General features: G+C 40.1%; 2 protein-coding genes and 1 long non-coding RNA gene across 5 annotated transcripts in view; 1 reads left to right on the plus strand and 2 right to left on the minus strand.

The window, feature by feature from the left end:
- The window catches only part of scfd1 (sec1 family domain containing 1), a 43,167-nt gene extending 30,571 nt beyond the window's left edge, over positions 1 to 12,596 (minus strand). The window contains exons 1-10 of the mRNA XM_088647665.1: positions 12,466 to 12,596; positions 11,236 to 11,306; positions 11,031 to 11,119; positions 9,720 to 9,810; positions 9,478 to 9,600; positions 9,283 to 9,370; positions 8,637 to 8,726; positions 6,770 to 6,825; positions 5,349 to 5,434; positions 5,052 to 5,151 (exon numbers count right to left, since the gene is read on the minus strand). Coding sequence (XP_088503791.1) covers positions 5,052 to 5,151; positions 5,349 to 5,434; positions 6,770 to 6,825; positions 8,637 to 8,726; positions 9,283 to 9,370; positions 9,478 to 9,600; positions 9,720 to 9,810; positions 11,031 to 11,119; positions 11,236 to 11,306; positions 12,466 to 12,580 — 909 coding nt within the window. The 5' untranslated portion in view covers positions 12,581 to 12,596. The remainder of the gene's footprint in view (positions 1 to 5,051; positions 5,152 to 5,348; positions 5,435 to 6,769; positions 6,826 to 8,636; positions 8,727 to 9,282; positions 9,371 to 9,477; positions 9,601 to 9,719; positions 9,811 to 11,030; positions 11,120 to 11,235; positions 11,307 to 12,465) is intronic.
- A 3,107-nt stretch (positions 12,597 to 15,703) lies between these two features.
- On the minus strand, positions 15,704 to 22,369 carry g2e3 (G2/M-phase specific E3 ubiquitin protein ligase). Of its 3 annotated transcripts, none has more exons than XM_088647666.1 (10): positions 22,262 to 22,369; positions 21,422 to 21,511; positions 20,079 to 20,173; positions 19,485 to 19,586; positions 19,205 to 19,329; positions 18,460 to 18,634; positions 17,687 to 17,793; positions 17,249 to 17,365; positions 16,828 to 16,952; positions 15,704 to 16,744 (listed from the first exon to the last, which is right to left on the minus strand). In XM_088647666.1, the coding sequence occupies exons 2-10, from the start codon at positions 21,465 to 21,467 to the stop codon at positions 16,692 to 16,694; spliced, it is 945 nt and encodes a 314-aa protein (XP_088503792.1). In that variant the 5' UTR covers positions 21,468 to 21,511; positions 22,262 to 22,369; the 3' UTR covers positions 15,704 to 16,691. The 3 variants fall into 3 exon arrangements, with proteins under 3 accessions (XP_088503792.1, XP_088503794.1, XP_088503795.1); XM_088647668.1 differs by lacking the exon at positions 22,262 to 22,369 and adding an exon at positions 22,167 to 22,191; XM_088647669.1 differs by lacking the exon at positions 22,262 to 22,369 and adding an exon at positions 22,002 to 22,076.
- LOC148653102 (uncharacterized) lies at positions 21,450 to 22,699 on the plus strand. Its single transcript, XR_015941593.1, has 2 exons — positions 21,450 to 21,537; positions 22,467 to 22,699. It is a non-coding gene; the product is annotated as an uncharacterized LOC148653102 (long non-coding RNA).
- The last annotated feature ends 219 nt before the right edge of the window (positions 22,700 to 22,918 follow it).

Consider the following 22,918-nt stretch of genomic DNA (forward strand, 5'->3'; position numbering starts at 1 on the left):
CACACAAAGCACTTAGTAAAAGGATGGAGTTCTGGGAAAGCAAGATGAACGTCATGTAATTACATGGAGGAAAGACGCTGGGCCACTGGCACGAGCTGGCGCTTGTCTTTCCTCCTGCTCTTGAGTTTTTAAGTTCTCTTTAGGACGGACTTGGCTGCATCCCTTCATTAAGGACTCTCCTCCAACGCAGCACTTCTGATCTGAATTCCATCATCGAACCCATTATTTGGATAAGAGGTGACATCACCTGTATTTTTAGAGCTTACCCAGATGCTGACTGAGACCCTAAAGCCTGCATGTAAAACACAACTCCTCCTGCTTTTCAGTATGGAACTAGTATAGTGTCCATCTCATTAGCTACATTTGATCCACACTCATCATTAAAAAAAACAACTTAAACTTCTGCCTTTCTTCATTACATAATACAACTTATACCTTTCAGAAGTATCAACTGATTTCTCGTAAAGCATAAATTCTGGAATCTTGAACACTAACACTGGGTTAAGTCAACTTTTTATTGCATGAAGCAAAAGCGAATAAAAGATAAATTTATGTGTTCCCATTAGCTTTGTCTAATTTCCAAAGAAAGGCTTTTGTCTCAACAGCAAAGCTTTGTCACCGGAGTCTCAGAGGAAATGGTTCAATTTCAGAACAAACACTGATACTATCTCCACTGCATTCAGGATCCCTGTAACCAGCTGTGTATCAAAAGAAAGTCGTTCTATGTGCCAGAAATCTTAAACAATAAGTCATTTTCAGAGGAGCAAGCAGCACAAGAACATAAGTTATACTGGGGAAAAATATTCACTAAAAAGCAGAGCTTGGCACAAGAATGAGGAAAACTCTTTCAAGCTGGGTGCAGCAGGAACTAAACTACTTAACTCAAGAAAAATGCAATTTATATGTGGTGTTGACATTCAGGTGTTCTGCAGATGGAAATGATATATCCAAGTGTGGCAGGGCAGAAGTCTATGTACAGTATGCAGTCACGGGGAAGGGGTACTGGCCTGCTGACATGGAACAGTCAAAGAGGTGATAGAGGCAAGAAACAAAGTTAGTTACCACTTAAGCCCAGGCACAGATGTACGAGAGGCAAAAAGCTAGTTTCGTAATTCAACTGTGGCCTCCACGTAGCAAAGATATATTATTTTGCATGCCCCTTTTAACCTATTTACTTAACTTTGTTTCCGAAAGACCTTTAATACCACAGCAACCCAACTAAGCCGAGTTATGTTTGTCACTTTAACTACTAGCCAGCAATTAGTATCACTTCCCGTTTCCTTTGTTTGTTGTGCATATTGTTGACAAGCTTAGGCACTCCTTCATGAAGAGGTCTTCCAAAACTATAATTAATTTTTTTTTAATTATTCTAAAGTCCATATTTTTAACATCTTTGGTTTGTGAGATCCAAGTAGCTCACCAATAAATATAATTTGGGGGAAAAAAAACTGCTGCAAAAAGCAGATGGAAACAAGATTGCATGCGTTTTGAAATTCTGAATATCATGTTTTCAGAAAGCGATCTGGTCATCACCTGGGTCGCAAAGACAAATCCTAAAGAAAGGTAAGGCTCCAGAACGAAGATGAAATTCCCATGCGACCAGATCAAACTCTGCCCTGGACAGTGTGTGAATCAAAAGAACCATCTTGCTGCAAAATGTGGCCAAAAGATCAATTAAAGAACACAGGAGATTGCAGTCTAGATTTTTGGCCAAAACAATTGCTTAAGTGTCTTCACGGTGATGTATGAAGTAGCTACGTGCTGATGTGCTGCTCAGTGAAGGAGTGACATCTGGAGAAAAGGCAGGAATTTCCTGTCTGTACGAGCATGGCTAGGAAGAACACTCTCTTCTTATTCTGGCAGGAGAACAATAACTTGCACACTCAAGGTCCCTGAATTCTGATGAAAGTAAAATTGGTTACAGAAAAAATAACCAATATCTGGGGGGGGAATGAAATAAATGGTTTGTCATTGTTTCATCGGCATACTATTCGCTCTTACGACAATCTCTGTCATTCTACCAGAGGACCATACATAAAACGCCATTAATTGCAATGGAATGCAAAAGTTCTCTTAGCTGTTATGCACTTCTTCTGAGACAGAAGGTTGTTTCCAGGCCAAAACAGATGGGCATTTAAACAGTGCAGAACAAATTTAAGAGCTGTTAGGCCAACCTCCAGACTGAATGATGAGAGCCACTGTGGAATGACTTGAACAGAAACGGGTATCTCTGCACTTCAGAAGATGTTGTGACAGGCAATGTGCATGGAGCATGAAAGGAATATAATGACTGCAAGGATCAGGCAGGCTTACAAGATCCTTTTCACTTCATCACATACTAGCCTGTGAGAAGAGTTAATAGTTCAGTGCCAGCAAAAATCAGAAACTCCTTTACAATTCTGTATTTTGTACACAGAGACGTGATCTTTTCACAGTTTTCTAAAATCTCTCACTCGGATAAAGACGTTTTTTTTAGTGTTAAAAAGGAAGCAATCTGCATGGGGTACAAAAACAGAAGGAAAACTCTCACTTTCACATCTAATCTGTTCTTATTTTAAAATGAGAAGAATTCCCTTCACTGAAGAGTTAAATGAGGTTTTTCTTTTTTGATACTGGCCTGGCTTAAGCCTTGCACTTAGTCCAAACTGTGGAACCAGACTTCAGTGCGTCTGTGTTAAATGATGTTGCCAGGCACTGCAAACTATAAGACAGTCTGGATGACATCATTATAGCAATAAATACTAGTAGCGGTTCAGGGAAGGCGAGACCCCAGACTCCTGATTTTTTAATTTTGAATTTGCAATTAATCAACACTGTTTTAGAGGTTTTTACAACGGAGACTGACGATATCTGGCATCACAGTCTCTGCACCACACTTGCCACTACTACACCTCCTTCCTGCATGCCTGTTTTTACTGGTTCTCCGCTTTCTTATTTCTCTCAACATGACACTGCATGCCTTAGTCAACTGCTATCATATGTGAAACCCACCACCTGTCTGCTAGATCCCATTCCTTCCGTTTTAGTTCAGTCCTGTTTCCCAGCCCTCTGTCCTACTGTCCTCAACATCATACAGTAAATAATTCCTTGAGCACTGGAGTGGTACCAACAGCCTCTAAAATGACTTCAGTTAGACCTGTGCCTTAAAAAAAAAATAGGCTCTGGCAAAAATGTTCAAATTTCCCGTTGCAATACAATTTACCCATCACCTCATTGCAAATAACCTCTTCGAACCCTTTCAATCTGGTTTCAGACAATTACACAGCACAGATACTGCCCATCCAAAGTAACTTCTTATGGCAGCAGTCTCCAGTTATTGAACTCTCCTGTTTAGTTCAGAAAATGGGCTCTGGGTTCGTTAGGTCTGGTGTTCCCCAAGGCTAGATATTGGGCTCCCTGCTACTCCAGATCTACATGTTCCCACTTGGGCAGAAATTAAAATCACAGGAACTGAGTTATGTTAGCATTAGCATTTCTGTGCTGATGATACTCAAATCTATGGTAATCTTTTTTTACACCTACTGTAACATGCTTTAAGATGCAACTGTAAAATAATTATTATAATAATAAGAATAATAATACAGAAGTGGGTGGGAGGTTCAGCACTGGTGGTCTTCCCTGATGACAGCGATGGCCTGCAGGGGCCTGGGGAGTCAGAGTGATCACTGTTTTGCTGAGAGCCGAGTCGTTCCTGGCGACTGTCCTTACCCCCAGAGGACCAAGATAGCTGCACGCCATCAACTGGGGAATCCTGGTCACAGTTGGCTGGCAACACGACCCAGCATCAAGCTCACAATGTCTGCATCACAGAACGTAGCCTGTTGTCAGACCAGTTCTTTTACTGGTTGAGCCACAGAACCTCCCACCTCCCCCCACTCCCTTGATAACGTGATCCAGTCTTCAGTCACCTGGATGATTTCATCCAGAAAAAAAATCTAAACCACTCCACAATCTTAAATTCAGACTGATGCTGCCTCGGTCCAGCACCAGATGGTTAAATTCCTCCTGTTGTCCGTCGCAGAAACTAAATTACTTTTTTTTTCCCCTGCACAAGGCATAGGAAAGAAGGAAACAGACACTTCAAAACATTGCTAAAGCCGCCAGTGACTCACAAGGCTTTTGCTCTGGTCTTGCTTACAAATCTGCAGCTTTGTTAGAATGGTTTTAATTGCAGATGGGAATGTAAACATTACAAAGCATTTTTCGTGCTTGCTCAGAGGACGTACTATATAATCTACTAGATAAAATTCACTTCCAGATGGCACCCTTCTTCAACCTGCTGCAACAAAATGCACTTCAGATGAAAGTGCTTGACTGTAGCCGAGACTAAAGATGGAAATAATTTGTTCTGGTTACTGCCTGCAACTCCAGCTGTGACACAGAAGTGGCAAAAGTGACTAATATATTTTATGAATTAGCCTGTCTCCAGATAGAAAGTTAGATTAAAGAAAAAATAAAATAACAAAAGTTGATTTGTCTTCATCTCCTAGTAAACACATATGGCTGTAATTTAAGGAGATTTCATGAACAAAAAATATTTTCATATTTCTGCTTATATAATACTAGAAAATAAATGACTAAATGGTTCAGTAAAAGACACATGGGTTTCATTGTGGTATATCCTTGGAACTTAGAACTGATGCATTATGCAATACGACGTATTTTTAAGCAATGGATTTATGTGAGAATTAGGATATTAAATCAAAATTATGAACTACATTTTTAATCCATTTTAACAACTAATGAAGAACTTAAATTAGTCAACATTCTCTTAAAATTCTAATATCAAGACTTATTGGCTTTATCACCCAAATCGAGGGCTCAGTCTAGCTGCTCCTACAACGCAAATACAAAAAATAAAAACCGTCTGTGAGGTTTTGTCATTATTAACAAGCAATACACTTGCACAGTCCAGGGCCAGTAAGAATTCGCAAATAACTGGTCACCGTCACCGACATCCATGGGAGTGACCCTGAGTCATTTCCCATCGGAGGATACATGAAACATTTGCTCTTTGCAGGGTGTCGTGAACGTGCGTGTCACATTCTTACCAGAACGTCGTGTATGAGGGCTTGATATGTCCAAGTGTGGTGGAGCGGCGTTGCCAAATCGAGATTTCGATCAGCAAGGACAAATAATGGTCTTTGAAAGCTGAGGGGCAGAAAAAAATATTAAATCAAAGTCTTCAGCCAGCAGCATTGTAGTAAACGCAATACGTGGATATACTGGAAAAACAAACAAATATATATATATAAAAAGGTCTCCACGTATGTGTAATGTTTAAAGCAGTCAATAATCAAGGCAGTGCATGTGTCTCAAACTAAGGAGAAGATTAAAAAAAAGAATACCTGAATTGTCCAGCTCCCATTGTGTCTCCAGTAAACAGGCTGTTGCGGGCATCTCTCAGGTTTTCACGAAGTTTCTTGTCCAGTTTCTTAAAAAAAAAAAGAGTAAAGTGAAATGATACGTAAACCATTCGGCCCTTACAGTTAAAGTAAAAAAGCCAAATTGCCATAATTCTACACTACTTTTTAATGAGAATGCATCTATTGCTGCGTTGAAAAGCGGCATTTTGGTTAAGCATGCTATGACAATTTAGATTTCTTAATTAATGAATGTCGAGTTTGTGAAGGCGGTTCTTCAAATCTCTCTTTGGTGCCAATTACTTGATCGCATGAAACTAACAAAGATTACAACTGTCAATCTCTTTTCACTTGTAAAAATCCAATTAGATGTGCCCCAGTTAATACATATAAAGATAAACCAAAATAGATTACTCGGAAATCAAATCAGAAAAAAAAACTGATTGTAACGGGCAAAAAAAAGCCTAAAAAAAAACAATACAATGAGCTCGATTGTGTATGTTTTTCATGTTAAAGTGGTTGTGAATATGAAATTTATGATTTAGGAAGAGAATAATACAGCTTAAATGATGGGTTATTTTTCTGTTATTTCAGATATCTAGAACTTTCCATTTTGAAAAGACAAATCTTTTCTTTCAGCACTGCAGCCCCAGTGAGCTGCTGTAAAAGGCTGCTGCCAATGTGCAGCTGCGCCGCTTCGACACAGATTTATATTTTTGTACTTCACAGTTCTTTTCCTTTGAAATCCCATCTTGTTAACTTCCTTCCCAAGTTTAATTCTTTAACTAGCCTCCAGCACCTGGATCAGTCTCTTTTATTTTACCTTGACGCAACTCATATTTTATGATTTTACGTCCATCAGCTTTTTGAGAGTTGTCAGATGTCAAAACACCTCATTAACTCTGAATGTTTTTAACACAAATCTAAGCCCGCAGTTAAAACAGCTTTTCAAACAAAGAGCCATTCTTTTGAACAGCAGTTAGAACTATTTGCCACTACAAGCAAAACATGAAAATGCGAAAATATGTTGCACATTACCTTCTGCATCCTAGTCTAGTAACAATGCAATAGGCAAGACGTGCCTTTATCAAAAAAATTATAACATGCAATCTGTCCTTGAGTACCCTATAGTCTGTCAGTGCAATTTTACAATTTCAGTCCACACTTTCTCTATTTGAATCACAAGGCTATAGTGTTTCAAACTCAGGATACACTTCTATTTACTTTTTATGTAGGCTTCCAGATCTACAATTATTAACAGTCATTTTCAATCTGAATAGCCCAGGCGGCCAATAAATACTGACAAACAGAACAAAAAACAACTGGATAGGCCACTAGCTTATACTGCTGTGCAACCGTGAAACACTAAATATCCACTGCAATAATAATACAAGGTGGACTCTTACCACAGCTACCATTTCTGCTGCATTTCCCCGTGGACATCTTATTATTGGGACAGCACCTGATAGATACAATAGACAGTCACAAATATGAAACTAATAGTTTTGACATAACACGGATCTAACTCACCAAGTTATTGTTTGCGGCTTCTTGAGAAATCCTGGACTGCTCAAGACACTTTAACATAAAACTCTATGTTTGGACATTTTGTGACATTTAGCATCTGAAACGTATTCACATATAGTACCTAATACGCCACTTCCTTTACATTTCTGCAAAGATTCAGTATCCAACAGGTTAAGATTCACTTTTAATGAGATTCAATTTTCCCTGCTACCACAATTTAGACAGCCTGATAAAAATGACTACTTTAAATATGTTTTTTAAATAAAACTACTTGGAGGCTCTGTCATTTACTGTCAGAATGACATCACCTATACATGTGTAATATGTTATTACACTCTCCTGCTGACTTAATTACTTTAAATTACTTAAGATCAGAAGAATGGTTGTATCCAGCTTCACACTTGAGATGGTGAAACCCAAGATAAAATACGGAACAAAGTGAAATGTACAGCAAGTCTCTGGCCAAGACTTGAAGAATTATATCTGATTTTTTGTTCTGGATCAAACTTCCCCCCTTAACAGTAGCAGCATTGAAAGTTTTGACTGAGCACAGAATAAGTCACATATGCTATACTTGGGAGTTAACATTATTAGGTGTAAGACAATCTTTCAGCTGTGTTTTATTATACGTGTTGGTTCTCTGCCTCCTTTTGCTAACAGCATAACTTTCCTGGCAGACGACCCCCACACACTGGACGTGCATGGAGAATCGGTTAAACGAGTGAAGCTGCCATTCGGCTGCTCACACTGCCCTTCACAAAGTCCTTGCTTTTGGCATTTGGTGACTCTCTGTAACTGGAAGCAATAAAATTGCATCTTAACAAACGCCTGACAGTCAGTTTACAATGCTCCACACCATTTCAACGATAACTGAGCTTGCACCAATCACAGTTTTGAATGCTGTATTTCTGAACTCCAGATCACGAAGGCAACAGTATTCTGGGTCTCTGCAAGTCTTTTAAAACTTATCAACATGAGGGAAATAACGAATCAGACAAACTGAAATCTCAGCTTGGAATTCAAACTCATTTTCCTCGTTTTAAACTGCTGACTACGTACAGACCTTGAAAACCAGCTGGATTAGTGCCTCAAAGGACCCTGATCTCCGCAGACAACTTTTCAGCCACAACTCCGCAAATTCTTAATAAGCGTTTGTCTAATCCCAGCAAAGGCTGTCAACACTCTGGTTTCTAATGTACTTAGAAAATACAGATCCTTTACCAATTAAATAACAGATAAACTGGGGAACTGCTGCCATCTAGCTTACAAAGTAAGATCCTCTAAAGAGGTCATTTACTTAACCAGAACTGAGAACATTATTAAAAAGAAAAACACTTGCACTAAAAATTTGCAAAAAACATAGGCTGGCAACATCATACCCATTTATTACACAATGCTTTCAATTCCTTATCCGAGGCAAATTTAACAATGACATGTTACATATGAATTCAGTACTCTTAAAGGGGAGATGGTGCTTACTTACAACTGAGAAGAGTAACTTCGTAATCATGGGTTTAACAGGGTTAGTTTATTTGTTTTGCTTCTGAAACTGTCATAGTCAATTTGTTACAGACGCAAGAAATCAATTTTAAGATCCATTCGGAATTGGCTACAAAAAAACTCCCAAACTATATGATCTGTTAAGCATGACTGGATACGAATGCAAGTTCGTAGCTTTTGGAAAATGGAATGGAGGTTCATTAAGCGGTGTAGACATGTCAAAAAGAATTACTGAACTGAGCTCACCCAGTGTCACAAAGAAACAGAAAAGACTGTCAACTATTGTGTCCATTATGGCATCCATTTCCGTGTCCATGATGTCTGGCTTGTTAATGGCTGTTAAAGGTAAAACAGATTCATGAGCACAAAATGAGCCATGTCATTTATAAAAGGAGCACATCTGTCATGGTATTGTCGAGCAACTTCTTATTTTGAAACAGACTTCTAAAGCAATTAAATCATCAGTGAATGTGGCAGACCTTAATATACAGTACAAAAACATTTCAAGGTATTTTGTAAAGATGCAACGTCATTCTATTTTGGTGACTCAAATTAGATATTTGGGCATTACAACACTAACTTATTACGCAACATTTTATTCATTTGTAAGCATTTACTAATCAAATCTGAGTCTTACGTCTTAAAATAACTAACATTTCAGTAAAAGATTATAGAATCGTGGTTCTGCATGAAGAAGGTAAAACACCAAATGAAAGGTAGTCAAAATGCAAATTAAGACTGTTCCACAGAAATGTACATCTTGAGAACAAAACAAACCATTTAAAAATTATATGAACAAACATTCAAATTGAACATCTTTTTATGCCCGTATTATGAATAACTCTTTACATGACACAATAAAACAGGGACCAGATGACACTAGGAAACTTACCATGGTAGGAGATGAGCTCTTTATTCTGGTTGCAAAGTACAAACATGTCATCTTCCAGTGTAATGAAGTTCAAATACTGATCAAACACCTGCAAAAACAATGACTTGCCTATAGATTTTTGCAATCAAAAATGAAGCTTAAATCGATGCTCAGTTTCCTGATTTTTAGCCATTATAAATAGTAGCATTTCCCTACCTTTGTAACTTGGCTTACAGCATTAGCCCCCAGGGCAGCACCCGCAATATCTTCTAATTTACTTCTTGATATTGCAGAAATGAAGTTCAAGTAGTAAGACTCATAGAGTTGGTTCCTTAAATCCTGAAAAAAGGACATCAATACCTACTGTAGATTCATATACTGTAGAATGGGTTCTGTGCAGAGTTACTAAAGTTAGAAACAATTTTGTAGAGCATGTTACAGGACACTATTTTCATTACCTGACATATTCTGTCAACGTTCTCCTCAGTGGGCATGACAAAATAAATCGCAGGAACGTCAGGAATTGGGTCTCGATCTGAATGCAGGAGGCTAAAGAACGACATTCACATGTGCTTAAAAGTTATTTCCTAACCCAATTTTTAACCAATGTAACGATCAACTCGGTATTAAACAGTAAATGATGATTAGATGGGAAATCTAATTATTCTCATTACATGATATAAAGTCACGGTTACAAAAATAAAAAAAAACGTTATGGAGTGAATATAGATACAATGGGTAACTCTTGGGTATTGTCAACATTTCCAGCTTCAAAGGAAGGGGATGTTTGCTGAGATGTTTGTGTCCCAGATTCAGTGATCAAAGCAATTGTAAAGTTTACTTTGGTTTACCTTAGTTAAGTTCTGGGTAAATGGTTAGGTGTCAGACAGCTTAAAAAAGGCAGGTATAGGAGAAGATGGGGGTAGAGTAAAGAGGGAAAAAGAAGATGAGAGGCAGGAGCTCCTTTTCTAGATCAGCCGGAGAGACCAGACTGGAGCTCAGTATTTGGACCTTGGTTAGAGAGCATGTTTCTGTGATTTTTAGGGAACTTTGATTTCATGTGTAAATAACCCCTCGGTTTAAAAACGCCTCTCCTGGTTATTGGGTGCATTTTGTGAATAGCGAGATAGGATCCCATTCATTTTGTGGCATCGGGGATTGCTGAGAGAGAGTCAACTGCAGGTCATATTCTGTTTGGTTTAAGAAGACAGCTCCCCTGTTCTCTTGGCGTTGTAGGCCTTACACAGCAGTCAAATATTTGGTAGCAGTCTGGTGTTTTTCTGGATGGTTAGGATGTGTATAACCACCTGGGATGCCTCGTGTGTACATTTGTAAATAATGTAACTTGTGTGTTGTTTATTAACAATGACAATACACACACCAAACATTTGTTTAAACTAAGTGTGCCTGAATTATCACTTTTTTCACATAGGTTGTGCCAGAACACAAAGTACTCATGTGCCTCTAATTATACCCAACACTCAAGTATTTTCTTGGCAGAACTCAAACAAATTGGGGGTTATGATTATTTATTTTAAATATCGATCTGCTCGGTCACTTTCTGATATTTCCTATTTTTCAAAAAAACCCTATTTGTAACAAGACATAAGTAAAGACCAATGAAAAAAGAAGTCAGAATGTCTCTAGCTAACCACTTCAGTGTCACACCAACGCCTGCAATGCCACAGACAACGAGGTTTCTGAACAAAAACATGAGTCACCAAACACTTTTTGCCTGTTAAATGAGGGTGCTTTAAGCTTCGACTTACAGGTGCAGTGTGATCCCCATGTCTCTGAGCTCTTTGACTGACAGCAGAGGTGAGATGATATCCTGACCAAACCTGTCGTAGATGAGCACCTGCAGGGCCGGAGCACAGACACGACCTCATTCTCAGCCCTGTATACATGTGGGTCCGCAGCAGCAGTCATACACTGCTGTGCAATCACCGCCAATAACTACTACATTCTGCTCACCTTCCATACCGGCTCAGCAGCGCTGTTTTTCAAAGGAGGAGCATTAAAGTTGAGCATCCGCCTCAAAGCAGCTGCCCAAGACAAAACAATAAAATAGGTCAAATACCTACAAGCAGGCATTATGCATCTGCAATGCAATATTTATGAAATCTAATAACAGTTAAACTTTATGAATGGTAATGAACTCTTTATTAGACTGGGACCAACTATACAGATCTTTTCTTTTAATACGACCCACAGTCCACGTTTAAGTTAATGTTAAGTCATTTTGGTTAAGAGAGTAATGCACATTTGCATCCATGAATATATCTACTCATTTCACTGGAGTACTCTTAGTCTGCCCACCTAGGACTGAAAGCCCAACCCGCCCACTTTCTCTAGCCACAACTCCACCATATAGCGAATTCTCCCTTCCTCTCTGGTGACATGCAGATTCCTACTGAAATGAAGTTTAGATTAGTTTTCCTATGTCGTACTTATTATTTTCCCCAAAATAAAAAAAAATGACAACTAAGAACGCCTTCGAGCTAATTCGTCAGAGTGGATACAGACTTAATTACACGCTTTTGCTCCAACACCAACTAATAACGCATCGTGCTAGTTAACCCGTCGAACTAAAGGCTTAAACATCGATAAAAAGCCTATTATAAGACATCTAAAATATGGTAATAAGTCCACTTTAAACACGTCAGGTGAATTTATTACTGACAGTTTTGACTTCAGTAATAATTTGAATGGGACTCTGACATTCTCTTTAATCTCCTAGTTGAAAACCCACCTATCGCCCGAAACGATACGGCAAATAGTAATGATCACTGAGGAATCAAATTCGTAACTAAAGACAAGATCTGGAGATTGAAGGATTCTTTGGGACGTAGAGCCGAAAACGTAACATTTAATATTTTTAGTTGGCTATTTTTTCCAGCTGTGCAAAACGTGCAATTAAAGCTGTTGATAGAGAAAATAACATAGTTCTGTGTTGCAGAATTTACTGTCGCCAATTTGTTTGATTCACGCAATTAATAAAATATTAAGAAACGAAAGTGACAAGCTTATCTGGCAAAGCCGAGAACTGTTATGACCCAGACAGAGACGTTTGTTCAAAAGACAGAGCGAGTTCTGAGCTATCTAACGGCCCAGCAGCCAAGTATAGCTCACAATCTCAACAGCTCGACAAAATAAAAGCCCGTGTTCCCGCAGTCCCTCCGACAAAGTATGCAGTTTACGAACCTGTCTGTTTCTCTCGGATGGACGCAGCCATCTTTGCTGTTTCCGAATCACTCAGTGACGAGCACCGGGTGACGTGGCAGCTCGCGCTGGAGCGGCCTGCAGGGAGCGTCTGCATTTTGTAAGAAGCGGCCCTGGGTTCAGTTCCTGGGGTGCTATCTGCGTGGAGTTTGTATGTTTTCGCCCCGTTCGTGTGGGTTTTCTGCCACAGTCCAAAGACACACTGGTACATTAATTGGAGTCTAGGAAAACTGGCCCTAAGTGTGAGTATTTGCGTACTTGTGTTTGTGTGTCTGCCCTGCGTTAGACTTTTGTCCAATCATGGGTGTACCCCACCTTGCGTCCCTTGCTTGCTGGGATGATCAGCAGTTTCCCCACGACCCTGAATTGGAAGAAAGGATGGAAGTTACTATACAGCAGATGCAAATACTCGATCTCGTCCTGAAATAAACAGGCGATTTGAGCTCGAAGACAACTTTCAATTCAATTCCAATTTCAATTCAATTCATTTTTATATAGCGCCTTTCGCAACACGGTTGCCCCAAGGCACTTAACAAAGCTGTGTGACAATACATGACATCACGACACAAATTTCTTCACTGCAGCGTAGTTTTTTCCCCCACCAGTACAGTAGTGCAGTGTAGAATTTAAATTTGTCTTTTTGAACAGCGGTATTATAAAACTATACCAGCCATGCGTGTTGAATTAATCTGATTAAGCAAGGCTTTGAGCAGAGTGCTTTTTCCTGGGAAAACTGTTGCTATGGGAATAAACCAAGCTAGTGAATTTAAAAGTACATCTGATATAAAATGCATGGAAGCACCAAAGCTTGTGAGTCTAGTGACAGCTTTTTAAAGTTCAAAGAACTCTAAAAAAAAAGCTCTTTAGCTCTTTAATTAGCAGATGGAGAAATCTGAAGTCAGGTCTCAATGTTCCTGAATTGTGTGATGAGGATTTTAGTGTTGGTAAAAAAATCAAAACTTGCATGAATGCAAGCCGAGGCAAATACATTTCTTCATATTCTTATTAATACATGGAACTATATGGTGATATGCATTTCTAAAAGATCAGTAACAGTACTGAATCATGGAATTACTCTCATTAAAATTCATGATTCACATCAGTGTCTAGATTGCTAAAAAACTAAATTGCTAAATTAAAAATTACTAGTTCTTAAAATGTTATTAAATATTTGATTTCAATATTTTATTTTCTATTGTTTGTAAGCTGTTATAAGATAATTTCTCAAGTGGAAATTGTTTTCTATAAATTTAGTATTAAATATATGACAAGCAATATTTATTATCTCCAATTAAATACCATTAAATGCTTTGTGTTTCTTGATCAGTTTTTAAAGCTTAATTGAAAGATTACAAAAACTGCTACATCCTCATGTAGCATGTATTTAAAATTAAAATTGACTGCAGCGCTTTTCAACACATACATTTTGAATTTCTCCCTTAGGAGAAATAATACGTTTAAATGCTTTAGCAATCGGTTTATAGTTTTTTCAGTTACTGTTGGTGCATGCATTGATTAGAAGTTCTGTGTAAAAAGTTTTTCTTTTGCAAGATGGTTCCAATATTTTTAAATTATTCAAATAGCATGAGGTTCCAGTAAGAGGGGATATTTCAATCATTTTCACGTGACATACATATGATTGGGAAATAATAGCTAGACCCTTCCCAGAAACATTCTCTTTAGGGCTCACAATATGAATTGTTTGAAATATTCTCTAAGGATTTCTTTTCTCATTCCAAATTTCAGGTTCAAATGTTAATCCCTGGGTAATAACATTCGATATTGCTCTGACATTACCTGCACTCTGACTATAATTGTGGATTGAGTTTGTCATCTTCTGCACTGCTCTTGTGCACTGTTTTTGAGTTTCAGATATTTTCCTGTATCAGTGAAACACTTGCGCCTCATACAGTAGATCACCCAGGAGTTATTAAAAACCAAGACAAAATACGTGATTGCAACAGACAGTTCTTGGAAATATTTATATCCTGTAGAACCTGGACTCAAACCTCTGGAGCAGAACTCTATCATCTGCGCACTTGATAAATATGCTAATTACATACATCATATCTACTTGATTAGGTGCATCTAGCTGATAGCGAGTTGGTCCCCGATTTGCCCTCAAAACACCCTGAATTTATCAGGACATGGACTCAACAGAGCTGTCAACAGTGCCACACAGGGATGCTCGCCTATGCTGGCTACAAAATGCCCCATATTCATTGCAAATTAGTCGGTGATGGATCTCCGACTAGCTCCCACAGATGATTGATTAGACTGAGATCTGGAGACTGGGGAGGCCACTGCATTTAGCTGAATTCACCGTCACGTTCCTGCTTTTCTAGCCTTGTGTCACACAGCACCACAGATGGGTACCTTGCAGCTGTGTAGGAATGCACCTGATCGGCAACAATCCTGCAGCATTCAAGTGTCGCTCTTCTCAGAACGAGGGACCCACTGTGTGCCATGGACACCTACCCCCCACCCTGCATTATTGACACCCAGCAGGATGGATCCACGGACTCGTGTTTTTGCCGTATCCTGGTCCTCACATCAGTGTGGAACAGCAGGAACCAGGACCAGGCGCTGTTGTATCAGTCCTCCAGTGCTCCTTAGCCCACAGTACCCACATGTTTTTGTTTTTTTGCCGACTGGAGTGTTACTCAGTTGGGCCGCCAGTTGCCGTACCCCCTCCGTGACAGGATGGGTGGTGCATTCCAACAGGCCTCTCTCGGTGCTGCTGTTGTACTCGCCGGTTAGTTGACTGGCTGTAGCTGATCCGTTGCTCTGCACAGGCCGTGTCAGCCTCCGTCAACCCCCTCGATCACTGGACTGTTTCCTAGCGTGGTCAGCTGGATGTTATCTGGGCGGTGGCCCATTCACAATACACCCAAGACACCACTGTGCACGAACAGCAGGGTTGAGGTTCCTCACACACTCATACCAGCACGTCTGGGGCCCACTTACCCTGCCACATTCAAAGTCACTTTAATCCTTTGTCTTGCCCATTCTCCCTCTGAATCGCAAACACACACAATCCATATGTCCGTAGGTGAATTCCACACAGTCCTGCCTGCTTTCAATAGCACTGTCTGCACATATGATGCTGTCATTGACTGAGCAGTCAATCAGATGGGAAGGGCTGGTGTACCTAATAAACTCTCAACTCCAGTGTAGATACAAGCTCCACAGCACTAGATTCCAAGAATAAAGAATACACTGTATGAAAATATTTTATTAATTTACTTTTTTTCCTCAAAGTACAACTTCTTAAGGTAATACTGTGTCAAACATAGTACTGTATTTAGAATGGGGTTCTACAGAACATAATTCGGAAGACGTAGTGGGATCTTCATTCACTTAAAGCAGCTAGATAAAGCATATCATCATAAAGTACAACAGGGTCAGCCCATGAGACCTGTGGAACAGTTACACACACATTCTCCCAAGGCGAGAATGATTCAAAAGACAATGTAACTTTTGTAGTCGTTGCTAAAAAAAAAAGTTTTTTTTCACATGACAAATGTAATATTAAAAAGAGATCACAATTTGTGTAACAAATCACAAATGTCAATGGGAAGGAAATAAAATGTAACCAAAACAGTTAAGACTACATTTTGAAAAGTAGCATAAAAAAAACAGTAATCACAAATGATTGGTCTATGATTACTGCAATACATTTATTGTGGTAGCCCATGTAAGTTCCTTTTAGCTCTGCCAACTATTACCAAACCAGAGTGCTACAACACACACATGCCTTCAGTCAAACTTCACTGAGAAAAGCTGGAGAGAAATGTAAGTCAGCCGATGAACTAGTTCCCAGAAGTTTTTTCCGTTTCTGGAACAAGAGGTGTGTCTGCAGGTTCAGCTTCCGTTCTTCACACAGAATTTGGAGACATTCTTCAAAATCTAGGATACAGTCACTTTCATTTTCAGGTAATGAAAATGAAATCTAAAAATGAAGGCTTTGTTTCCATTGACCAAGTTGTCCGTTTAAGGCTACCGCTTGCAGGTTCCAGCTTTATTTCAGTTTTTTTCTTTTTTACTCTTGTGCTTCTGGTCTCTGTCGCTGGTGCAGTGAGGTCTTGAAATTGCCCTTTTTGTTCTTGCAGAGCCTCCTTGCTCAGTATCGAGCATCTTTTCCTCTGCTCTCAATGCATATCAATGGAAACATTCACCTGTAGGCAGAACGCATGGGCCTGGAGCTATCAGTTGACAGTTTGTAGAGGCCGCCTCTTTCTTTTTTCCTTGTCCTGGAGCCCTGCGTTGAGACATCAGACATGAATTCTGTTTCTGCTCGCACTAGCTCAGGATATCACTCCTGCACACACTGCAGGCCCTTACCCATTTCGTTGAGAATGAGGAGACACTCTGCACAGGCCCAATTCTCTCCTAAGCCTTTCAGAGATGAGCACTTTCGATGAGTTCCTCTGGATCCACAGCAGTGGCACCGTACGATTTCCCACAGGCTGAAAAACAGCAACAACAACGGCAACAATTTGGTGCTCCCTAAAGCCATATTAAAGCCGTCAAAAATGTCACGTGGACAGATTAGTTTCGGTTCATTTGCTTCACCTTTCACTTCTTGTTTTCATTTGTTTTTTAATGAAAACAAAAAAACAAATGTGAATAACTGATCCAGTGTCATTTACCGATGGTTCATCACAAATATCTGCTTGAAAGTAGTCGCACGTGAAACTTGAAGGAGCTTTTCCTCAATCAATTGGAAAAACTACAGTACCATGTAGGTGTGCAGGTACTGTACCTGTCAGGCTTACTGTACTCCCTCCCACATTGACAGAAGCACATCTCCACATCACAGTGCTGATAGACTTGTAGCAAATCACTGTAGGCATTTTCTTCCAGCTCCCAGGATGCATCTCTACGATAACCACAAAAGATCATAGAAATATATACATATAAACATCACACATAAACATTAAACATTTCTACCAGTACTATTCTTGAAAGAATTAAAAATTAAATCCATGAACATTTTTACCTTGTGTTCTGGCATATTTTTTTGCAGTTTGAATTCTTATTGAGAGTGTTATTTTGCAAGCTGTAAGCAGGCTAAGCTTAACCAGTCTGACCCTGTTTTATGTAGCTGTAAATCGAAAGCGCTACTTTAAAATCCTTTGGATTAATATATGAAAGGAAGGGGCTTCTTATTGCTGGTTTCCCTGGAATGCAAGTAACTTACTTTTCTGGTATGTAGATGCCCATTCGTAGCATTTCTTGCTGAAATTTGTCTTTGTTGCTGCAAATGGTGCACCTGAAGAAGAACATTCCAGCACTGTGGGCTAGGTGCTGTTTACAGAAGATAAAAAGAACGTGAAGCACGCATCTGACACTGTCACCTGTGGCATTCAGATTAATGTACTTTCAAATACAAAGACACAAAATACAGCAGATAGTGGTTTATGTAGTTTAGTTCTATGATGCTAATGGAGCAAAATTCGTAAGAGATATTTATGCTGCTGTATTGATTACAGAGAACATAATATTTATAATAATTGGTTTAAGGAGTGGTGTAAAATCTGAGACATCAAGAAGAAAAAATTCTGAATATCTACTGTATGTCCTTGCCACCTTTAAAAGGTTTTCATAGACATGTACGATAATTCAGAAGCCTGGTACTTTTAACTTCCCCAAACAAATCTTACAGAAATCACTTACTCTTAATCAGTTGCAAAACAACAAAAAATGTAACCTGTATTATTTCTCAACTTTCACTTGCCCCTTGAATCAGAGAAACTTCTGCAGTGCTATTCTTAAAACTGAGAATAAGTAGCAAAAGCTTACATTAATAAATGGAACAAACTGCCCACCTTCATGGTCAGAAACCTGGCCTATTTCAAGGAGCATCCACGCGAGCTAGATGAGCCAAACGGCCTATTTAATATCCTTACCTATCTTTAAACATTCGGTGCAAGAAAGCAAGAAATAGCAACTTACTCAGCGTGACACACGTACCTGCACACAGTCCCTGTGAAACCAGCTGCTGTTACAGCAGGGACACTTCAGCACGCTGTAGGACAGGACTGGCTCAATGTACTCCAGGCAAATCGAGCAGCTGAAGGGGCCAGTGAGCCTGGAGGATTTGGATTTTGCCAACGTCTGAGTAGGTCTGTGTGCAGTGCAGAAGGATCTGTACAAAGACAGAATATCCCATCAGAAATTCGCACTGGAACAGGCCTGGGAAAACACGCATAGTTTTACATTCCTCAGAAAGCAAGGCCTGGGTTAGACTGCTCAGTATGGAGTTCTTACCTTCTTGGTTCAACAAACAGTTAATCAATAACCACAAGAACAGAACATAAATGAGAGGAGCCCACTACGCCCACTGAGTTAAGAACCAAAGGATGATGTTGTCTAAGGCGATACCAGCATGTTGTTTTCAGGAACAGCGGGATGAGATCTTTGGATCAATTAGCTACTGAAAACCCAAAATAAACTACAGGGTCTGAATCAAAACAGGGTTCACATCTCTTTAGTCAGCGACCCAACATGCCAGTTTATGTTTGGACCATAATAATCTGTGGTCCATGAATTATCTGATCTTCAGCAATAAAAGGTGAACATGGTTATACACCAGTAATCCAAAATCTGGGGGACAAACAGAAACAATCACTAACGAAAATATAACCTTATAATCAATCCTAGCCTAATTACCAGTAAACAACATTCATAAGTGAAGAAAAAAACCCAAAAAACTTACGGAAACTGTCCAGTAAACTGGAAAATATATTCTTTTTTCAGCCCACATGGCAGATGGACCTTCTTTGGACAGGCACTGACTGAACACCCAACCGAAGCTCCTTTCCTTTTGCAAATTCCACATGTCTAAAAGGACCCACATATCAGTATTGTTAAAAATGAATCACTTTGAGGAGAAGCACCCTCAGGCATAATAAGGAACCACTGACAAACGTTTCTAAATTTCTTTTAATACAAACAGGACAAAAATACTACCAGATAGTATATGACACTTCGCTTACCAATTTGGATGCTCTTTTTATCTCCTGGTTTATGTCATGCAACAAAAATCCATAGATGTCCTGATCTTCATTTCCACGCTGATATATGCCACTGGACATCAGCTAGACAATTTGAACACAAAACATTATGTTGATTAGGAGGACTGCCCATTTTAGCAAAGGCACCCTGTGGATTAAAACATCTAAATGTACTGTAGCTTTAGCTGAGTGCTTAACCGATGTATGGTAACCAACTTCTCCCTTATCTTGCGGTAACACTTGCACTGATGTCTCAGTTGGTAAAATGGCTTTGTGTTATGCTGGGAGTGTGCTTTAAAATGAATTTCCCCAAACAGGACAGTAAAGCTTGAATTGATGCCATTGGTGGTTCAGATTTTGCTGTGCTTTGGGATCAATCCCATTCCATTCATAAGTGTAAAATACTGCAAAAATAAACAGACATTTTGCAACAGGTTATTTTCAGCTGATGAATTCAATTCAAACGTTCTCACTGACTTTTTTCCCCTCTTGGTCAAACCAAGAACTGTGCAACAATAAGCCTCTTCTTTGCAAGGCCTCTTCCTGTGACAAGCACAACGTCAACTCGATACTTACAAGACAGAAATAATGAAGAGTGAGCTGCTGTTTGTAACTTATCTTCTCGCCATACTTCTCCGGACAGTTGTCAGGAAGCTTACAAAACACACAGGCTAAAACAGGACAAAAACGACACTGTTACAGACACAGGAGCAGCGCTGAGAAGGTCAGGCGACGGGACAGACATCATGGGCAAGCTCAGGAAGAATGACGACCCAAGAATTCAATGCTTTGGTGGATGTCTATCGAGGTTTCAAGGACGGCGTGACCTGGCCCTGCCACCTGGCCAGAGGACGAGGGACCCCGGGCCCCAGTCGGAGAAGTGAACCGAGGGTTGGCTGCGAAGGTGGAGACGGGGTGAAGGAGAGAAGAGTGATGCGTGGTGCAAAATGGGCAAAAGGGAGTTGCCTCAGATAGATATATGCACTGATGGAAAAAAGAAACGCAACATTTCCTGGAATGAGAATACTACAGTTATAGCTTATGTACTTTCACAAAAAGTTGTCAATTTGTTTTAAGCCCTCTGACCAGCAATACAGCTTGTGCAGTGAGGCATTGCAACTTGCCAGTGTAAGAAAAGGCACTTAAGTTTCTGTGCATTCCATAATGCCTTGAATGTCACCAGAAGCAAGGGAGAGGGCCACTGGCATGCTGCAGGCAGACACGTCATGTGCCAGGGGTGCCAGACACTATGGAGTAAACCGCTCCACTGTGTCCCGACTGCAGAGAGTTTCAGCAGACCGGCAGGACAGATGACCGTCCAAGATCTGGTCGCCATCGAATGACCACACCAGAGCAGGACCGACACATCTGAGAGATCGTTTCAGATCTGCCACCCGTACTGCTGCTGAAACATGCCGGCAGACACAATGTCCTCATCAGTGACAGGACAGTGAGGCTCCATGCTGCTGGCCTTAGAGCAAGGCGACCTGTCAGAGGCCCTCTGCTCACACCTCCTAGACGTCACACCTGACTGGCGATGGACTCCTCAGCAGTGGCATCAGGTCCTCTTCAGCCTGTTCCACGCAGACAGGAGGGCCAGAGTGTGGAGGAGGAGGTGTTGCGTTTCTTTTTTCCCCATCAGTATATTCTTGTCAAATAACGTTTTACGCGAGGCACGTAAATGTCCAGTCGTATTTTTGTTATACTGCAAAAGGGTGCTCTGTTGATTGTATCTGCTTTGGCAACAAGGTAATTCATCGGTCACTCCAATAAAACTCTTAAAAATACGACTTGGGGATGATTATGACTCAGAACCGGCCAGGGCGACAAGCTCCACAACGTCAATTAAGGACGTCCACACAGACTCGATCAAACCAAACCTTCCATGTTCTGGAACTGCTGCAAGATCAAAGACTTACGCTCGTCCTTGTTTTCGTCCCCGGCGCAGACGGGGCTCTTCTTCATGGCTGGAGCCGACCTCCGCTACACCCACATTAGAGTTAACCTGCCTGTTACAGGGGATGGAGATGCACCGGTAACTCCTGTGCTCAGTGCACGCCGTGCTTAGCTTTCATTTTAAATGCACTTTACAATCGTGGAAAAGTACAGACATCTGAATTGAGAAGACGATCAAATGTCTGACAGGTCTGCCTATCTGTAACTAAAAGCTATGACACAAAAAAACCCCACTGCAGATTATCCAGGTCTCACAGTAACATTGAAACGTTAACATTGTTAACAACACCCCTTGAAGGGTGAACTTGAAAAGTAAAATTATAGAAAATAGATCACATTTTACATGGCTATACTTCAGACAAGATAGCAAAATGTGCCGTCTAGAAATGCCATGACCACCGGCATAGAAAATCTAAAAAACCGAGAATAGTCTAGTTAAGACTCCCCTTCGCCGTCAAGACGTCTGGTTTTGCTAATCAAACAGCTCTGTCAAAAAAAACCCGTTTCCTTAGTCAGAACTAATATTTAAAACAACATATTTACAATTATTTTCTCTCAGTCCAGATGAAATGCTACATTGCGACAAATTTCTCCCTTGATCGATGGAAACTGGCAACAACACAGACAGACCAGCAGGCTTTCAAAGCGAAAGCAAAAGTTCGATGATAATACTTAAGCAAAATAAAATAGTGTAAAAAAAAACCTCACAAGCCTGCCCGCGTGAAACATTGCGATTGTACCGTTTAAATGTCCCCATAAGAAGACGTCCAGTCATAATGACAAAGAGAAACCTCTATTCTTACCAGTTTTGATGGTTTCCAACAATAGATTGCTTCCACCTCAGGAAGTTCAAATTTCCCTTCGAAACGAGATTCAAACCCAAACTTCCGGGAGAAGGGGGCGGAGCCCAGGAAGTTGTCACCCGGCGGAGGCGAGAAGTCGGTGTCTCAGGCGCTCCGTACAGTGAAGTATTGTTTTGTTGTTGTTGTTGTTGTTTTTCTCACTGAGGTTCAAGAGAAGTAGCACCCTATTCAATACGCCTTTTGCGGCCAAAACCCAGTTGAGGAAATCGACGAAGGAAGAGAGGTCTGCACCCCATTCGCAGAGAATCAAACACAGCGGTGAAATTTAGGGCGGAAGCAAGTATCTTCACAGAAACATAAAATTCTTTACAACTGAACATCCCTGAATACAAGGGATATCTATTACTATTTCTGTCTATAAATATATTTTAACCCTCACCCTTCTACCCCTGGGCTTTTTATTTACGTCATTTGCAGAACTATCATAATTATCAATGACCAGGTGAAAACGATTACACAGATACATTCTGAATTACACACGTCTGATTCATTATTTTGATGTGCCGTCAGGGATCATTTGGGAAACATTGTTTTAGATGTGGATATCGCTGTACGAATTTTATGTAGAACTGCTAAATATAAAAAGCATTTTTGATA

The sequence above is a fragment of the Lepisosteus platostomus genome, chromosome 10 (assembly GCF_059453375.1).
Source record: "Lepisosteus platostomus isolate fLepPlt1 chromosome 10, fLepPlt1.hap1, whole genome shotgun sequence".
NCBI classification, from domain to species: domain Eukaryota; kingdom Metazoa; phylum Chordata; class Actinopteri; order Semionotiformes; family Lepisosteidae; genus Lepisosteus; species Lepisosteus platostomus.